This window comes from Humulus lupulus, chromosome 5, assembly GCF_963169125.1.
Source record: "Humulus lupulus chromosome 5, drHumLupu1.1, whole genome shotgun sequence".
In the NCBI taxonomy this organism is placed as follows: Eukaryota; Viridiplantae; Streptophyta; class Magnoliopsida; order Rosales; family Cannabaceae; genus Humulus; species Humulus lupulus.
The window spans coordinates 46,339,738-46,346,468 of NC_084797.1; the positions used below are offsets into that span (position 1 = coordinate 46,339,738).

At 41.6% G+C, this 6,731-nt stretch overlaps 1 protein-coding gene and 1 non-coding gene across 2 annotated transcripts; one reads left to right on the plus strand and one right to left on the minus strand.

The window, feature by feature from the left end:
* Positions 1 to 1,750: 1,750 nt before the first annotated feature.
* On the minus strand, positions 1,751 to 2,929 carry LOC133779110 (uncharacterized). Its single transcript, XM_062219107.1, has one exon. The coding sequence runs from the start codon at positions 2,927 to 2,929 to the stop codon at positions 1,751 to 1,753; it is 1,179 nt and encodes a 392-aa protein (XP_062075091.1).
* A 1,562-nt stretch (positions 2,930 to 4,491) lies between these two features.
* On the plus strand, positions 4,492 to 4,597 carry LOC133780772 (small nucleolar RNA R71). The gene has a single exon (XR_009869591.1). It is a non-coding gene; the product is annotated as a small nucleolar RNA R71 (small nucleolar RNA).
* The last annotated feature ends 2,134 nt before the right edge of the window (positions 4,598 to 6,731 follow it).

The window sequence follows — 6,731 nt, forward strand, 5'->3', positions numbered from 1 at the left end:
ATACAACTTAGCATTTTTATGTGAGAAAAACCTCATCTCTTCCAGCTCATTTAATTGTAATTTACGAGCTTCTCCAACAGCTTGGAGATCCATAATCAACTTCTTAGTAGCCCAATATGCCTTATGCTCCAATTCAACGGGCAAATGGCAAGCTTTCCCAAAAGCCAAACGATACGGTGACATTCCCAAAGGGGTTTTGAAAGTCGTTCTATAGGCCCAAAGGGCATCATACAATCTCTGAGACCAATCTTTTCTACTAGGATTCACCACTTTCTCTAGGATTCCTTTGATCTCTCTATTGGATATTTCCACTTGACCATTTGTTTGACGGTGGTAGGTTGTAGCAATCTTGTGTTTCACACTATATTTGGCTAGCAAAGCCACCAAGAACTTGTTCACAAAGTGGGTGCCTTCATCACATATAAGCGCCCTTGGAGTGCCAAAGCGGGTGAAAACATTCTTATGTAAGAACTTCATGACCACCTTTGAATCATTGGTAGGACTCGCCACTGCTTCAACCCATTTAGAGACATAGTCAACCACCACCAAGATATACAAATTTATGAATGACGGTGGAAATGGCCCCATAAAGTTGATTCCCCAAACATCAAACAATTCCACTTCAAGGATGCAATTCAAAGGCATTTCATTCCTTGTTGAGATATTTCCAACATGCTAGCATCGATCACATCTTTTAGCAAATTCATGAGCATCCTTGAAAATAGAAGGCCAATAGTACCTCGATTGAAAAACCTTAACTGATGTCCTTTGCCCACCAAAATGTCCTCCATAAGGAGCTGAATGACAATGCTCTAGTATACTTGAAACTTCATCCTCAAGCACACAACGCCTCATGATTCGATCTAGAGATTGCTTGTAAAAATAAGTCTCATCCCAATAATAAAATCTTACATCATGAAAGAATTTCTTGAGATACTACCTATTCAAATGAGGTGGTTGCAAACCACTCACCAAATAATTGACAAAATAAATGTACCATGGTGTAGTGACTCGGTTCACAACCAACAATTGCTCATCAGGGAATGTCTCTTTAGTAGGCCCTTCACCTTGCTTCTTATTACCAGCCTCAAGTCTAGATAAATGGTCAGCCACTTGGTTCTCTGTTCCTTTTCTATCCCGAATCTCCAAGTCAAATTCTTGAAAAGAAGCACCCATCCAATAAGTCTTGGCTTAGCATCCTTCTTGGCTATGAGATACTTGATTGCTGAATGATCTGTGTAAACCACCACTTTATTCCCCACAAGATAAGCTCTAAACTTGTCAAAAGAAAACACCCCCGCCAAAAGTTATTTCTCAGTGGTGGTATAGTTCAATTAAGCATCGGCTAGTGTCTTGCTTGAATAATAAATGGAATGAAACACCTTCTCTTTTCGCTACCCAAGCACGGCACCAATAGCAAGTCACTAACATCGCACATCAATTCAAAAGGAAGAGACCAATCTGGAGCTACAATGATTGGTGTGGTGATAAAAGCTTTCTTCAAAGTTACAAATCCTTCTTGACACTCCTTAGTGAACTCAAATGCTCGATTTTGCTCAAGTAAGGAATAAAGGGGCTTGGAGATCTTTGGAAAATCTTTTATAAACCTCCTATAGAAACCCACATGCCCCAAAAAGCTTCTAATTCCCTTGACTAAATTAGGTGGTGGCAACTTCTCAATGACTTCAATCTTGGCTCTAAGTACCTCTACACCTTTGTTAGAAATCCGATGACCCAATGCAATTCCTTCTTACACCATAAAATGACACTTTTCCCAATTAAGCACCAAGTTTGTTTCTTCACATCTCTCTAACACTTTCTGAAGATTAGCCAAACAAGGAGCAAAAGATTCACCAAACACCGAAAAATCATCTATGAACACCTCAAGAGTTTCCTCTACTATATCTGAAAAAATAGTCGTCATGCAATGTTGAAATGTAGCGGGCGCATTGCATAAACTAAAGGGCATCCTCCAGAAAGAAAATGTCCCATATGGGCAGGTAAACTTAGTTTTTCCTTGATCTTTAGGGGCGATGGAAATTTTATTGTAGCTTGAATACCCATCCAAAAAGCAATAATACTCCTTTCCCGCTAGTCTATCAAGCATTTGATCAATAAAAGGCAGCGGGAAATGATCTTTTCTTGTTGCTTTATTTAGCTTCCGATAATACATACAAACACGCCAACCTGTCACCGTCCTTGTCGAAATCAACTCATTGTTGTCATTAACTACCACCGTGACTCCCCCTTTCTTGGGAACACATTGAACCGAGCTGACCCACGAACTATCTGAGATTGGGTATATAATACCAACATCAAGCCACTTAATCACTTCCTTTTTTACCACTTCCTTCATAATGGGATTAAGCCTTCGTTGTTGTTCAACAGAATTGCTACAGGAATCTTCCAGCAAAATCTTATGCATACAAAGTGAGAGACTTATACCCTTTATATCATCTATAGTCCAACCAATAGCCTTCTTGCATTTCTTCAACACATCCAGCAGCAGATTCTCTTTTTCAACTCCCAACAATGCAGAAATAATCACCGGTAAAGTCTCTTCACACCCCAAATAAGCATACTTCAAATGACTAGGCAAAGGCTTCAATTCCAACTTTGGTGGTTCTTGAATAGATGGTTTGGAAGGCTTGAAATTTCTTTCTGATAACTCTAAGGACTCAAAATTCCTTCCCACTTTAGTAAAAGGCTGCTTGGATTCTACCCATGTAACTTGGGTATCTTCCTCTTCACTTATTTCTTCTAGCTCTTCAAGTGAAATTACTCCCAACCCATCTATACAAGTTTCTTTTAGCAATGCTTCAGCTACTATAGTATCAAGAACACTCAAAGAAGAGCATTCCTCTTTCTCATTCGGGAACTTCATAGAGTTGAACACATTAAAGGTCACTTGTTGGTCATTTACTCTCATAGAAAGCTCTCATTTTTCAACATCAATCAAAGTCGTTCCAGTGGCAAGAAATGGTCTTCCCAAAATTAATGGAACATCTCTATCCACTTCATAATCACGAATAATGAAATCTGTTGGAAAAATGAATTTATCAACTTGCACAAGTACATCTCCAATCTTGCCTTTCGGGTGTGCCATAGATTGATCCGCTAATTGCAAAGTGACGTTGGTTGGGTTTGCTTCTCCGATTCCCAACTTCTTGAAAATCGATCTGGGCATCAAATTGATACTAGCCCCCAAGTCACAAAGTGCTCTACCAACATCTCTACCACCAATAGAACAAGGAATTGTAAAGCTGCTTGAATCTTTCAATTTAGGAGGAATTTTACTCTTCAATATAGCACTACAACCTTTAGTCAAAGCCACCGTTTCAAATTCTCTAAGTCTTCGCATATTGGTTAAAATATCCTTCAAGAACTTCACATAGTTGGTCATTTGTTCCAAAGCTTCCACCAATGGTATATTGATGCGAAGCTGTTTCAAAAAATCTAAAAATCTTCCGAATTGTCCATCTTGTTGATGCTTTTGAAATCGCTAAGGAAATGGTGGAGGTGGCTAGCTTAAAGGCTTCTCTGTTCCATTTTGCTAAGGAAATGGCAGCAATTGCTTCAAGATCAACATTTGACATTTTTGAACTCACAACTCTTTCTTCCTTTTCCACACTACTTTGGATAGAAGTGGGCTTGCTTTTGCACTTAGGATTATCCTCATTCAACTCCAGATTTTTACCATTCCTCAAGGTAACCACCTTGCAATGCTCCTTACCATCTCTCCTTGGATTTTTGATATCACTAGGCAAGGTGACTTGTGGTCTATTCCTTAGCTCATTAGCTAGCTGCCCCATTTGAATCTCTAGGTTCCTCAAGGATGTCACTTTGCTCTAAATCGCAACATAATTCTTGGCCATATATTCTTTCATTAAACTCTCCAACGAGTTTGATTAAGACACTCAAGGAGGAGGTGGTTGTTCAGAAAACCCCGGTGGATATGTAGGCTTGTTATGCATTGGTTCTCTGCTTAAACTAGCTCCTTGACTTACCCCCCCCCCCCCCCCCCATGAGAAATTTGGATGCTGCCTCCCCCCCAGATTATAAGAGTTTGAATATGGGTTATTACAGTTGGCATTTTTATTCCACACATAAAAAACCGAAGCGGGATTCGAATGATAACTTTTAAATGTGTGCCCATCTCCACAATAAACACAAGACACATCAGCAACTTGTCCCATAGCACCTAGTTGTACCATTCCCCCCAAACTCATGTTCTTGAGAAGGTTAGTCATTGACGAAACTTGAGCAGTCAAAGCTATCAATGCATCCACTTCAAGTACACCCGCTAATTTTTGACTTGTTGAGGATCTATCATTGGACCATTGGTAATTGTTGCTAGCAATCCTTTCCAAAATCTCATAGGCTTCATTGTAGGACTTAGAGATAATGGCCCCATTAGCTGAAGCATCCAACACCATGCAAGTGGAAGAATTGAGCCCATTATAGAATGTTTCCATTTGTATACAATGCAGAATCCCATGTTTTGGGCACTTCCTCAATAACTCTTTAAATCTCTTGCAAGCATCACAAAAGGATTCATCTTCCAGCTGCTGAAAAGACATGATTTCATTGTGAAACTTGGCATTTTTCGTAAAGTAGTCGACGACCAATATGGCATACATCACCCCCTTTCCTGTAGGCAGGGACCTGATAAGATTGATACCCCAGACAACAAAAATCCACGGACTAGTCATTTGTGTAAGCTCATTTGGAGGTGCTCAGGGGATGTTAGCGAAACGCTGACACTTGTCGTACTTCTTGACATAATACATCGCATCTTCATTCATGGTGGGCCAAAAGTATCCCTACCTCAAGATATTTTTGGAAAGACATTGCCCTCTAGCATGGTCCCCGCAATAGCCCTCCTGTACCTCTCGGAGTATTAAACTGGCTTCTTGCTTGGACACACATCGAAGCAAGGGCAAGAAATACCCTCACTGATACAACTTACTATCCATGATTACGTACCGAGGTGCCTGATAGAGCAACTTCCATGCCACCTTCTTATCTTGAGGAAACTCCTTGAAGATAAGATATTTTACTATTGGCTATATCCACCCATCTTGGGGTTGTACATCTGATCTTTTTGGAAAGACATTGCCCCCCCGGTGTGGTCTCTGCAGAATCCCTTGTGTACCTCTTGGAGTATTAGACTGGCTTCTAGCTTGGAAAAACATCAGAGCAAAGCCAAGGAATACCCTCACTGATACAACTTACTATCCGTGATTACATATCGAGGTTCCTGATAGAGCAGCTTCTAAGCTGCCTTATATTCTTGAGGCAACTCATCTTGGGTCCATCTACCCATTGGCTCCATCTACCCATCTTGGGGTTGTATAGCTTCCACCTCGTTGGGAGTTAAGATGCTCGGAGTAGCCAAGTAGTCAATGGGGGCCACATTGATCAACTCAGAGTCTTTGGTGGTAGGCAACTTAGCCAGGGCGTCAGCATTAGAATTCTACTATCGTGGCACCTGCTGAATAGTGAATCTTTGGAAGCTATGCAACATTTCTCGAGCCTTTTCCAGATATGTTGCCATTTTTTTCCCCTGGCCTGATACTCTCCGAGTCCTTGGTTTACTATTAGTTAAGAATCGCTAAAATCCTCGAGGCCCTTGGCTCTGAGCTCAAGTGGCACTCGGAGACTAGAGATTAAGGCTTCGTATTCCGCTTCATTGTTAGAGGCGTTAAACCCAAAACACAGTGCACTCTATGCCCCTCGAGGGAAACCAAAATGAGTCCAGCTCCGGCACCATATTCGTTTGAAGACTCGTCCACAAACAACTTCAAGGCTAGATAGACCACTGGGACACCTTCAGGCTTCTCATGATTCCCTGTGCACTCGGTGAGGAAATCGGCCAGTGACTGACCTTTTATAGAAGTCCTCGGATGGTAGTTGATGTCGAGCTGACTTAACTCCACTGATCATTTCAAGAGTCTTCCCAATGAATCTATATTTTGAAGGACATGTCGTAGGGGATGGTTTGTGAGGAACTTAATTGGGTGTACCTGGAAGTAGGGTCTTAGTTTCTGGAAAGCCACCATTAGGCAAAAATTTAACTTTTCATCAGTGGGTACCTAGACTCTACGTCGAGGAGTCATTTGCTAATATAATAGACGGGGTGCTGAACATGGCCTTCCTCCCTAACCAAGGCAACACTAATAGCATTCTCTGAGACAGCCATATAGAGCAGGAGGGGTTCTCCATCTACAATCTTGGATAGAATAGGAGAATTTTATAGGTGTGCCTTGAGCTGTTGGGATGCCTGTTCGCACTCTTCTGACCATTTGAATCTCTGACTTCCTTAGAGCACATTAAAGAAAGGGATGCACTTGTTTGTTGCCTTGGAGACAAAACGACTCAAAGCTGTGATCCTTCCTACTTGGCTTTGAACGTCTTTATGCTTCTGAGGAGACGATATTTTTAATTAGGGCCATGATCTTCTCGGGGTTTGCCTCAATTCCTCAAGGATTGACGATGAAACCTAGGAACTTTCCGAAGGCCACCCCAAATGTGCACTTTTGGGGATTTAATTTCATTTCGAACCAGCGGAGCACCGAGAAAACCTCCGCCAAGTCGCCCACATGGTCGGGAGCTATCCTAGATTTGACCAGCATGTCACCCACTTAAACTTCCATGTTTTGCCCTAGCTAGTTCTTGAACATCCGGTTTACCAGTCTCTGGTAGATGGCACCAGCATTCTCCAGTCCGAA

Bases quoted from the DNA above. Each gene is read 5' to 3' on its own strand.
- LOC133779110 (XM_062219107.1), bottom strand. From the start codon at position 2,929: ATGAGAGTAAATGACCAACAAGTGACCTTTAATGTGTTCAACTCTATG.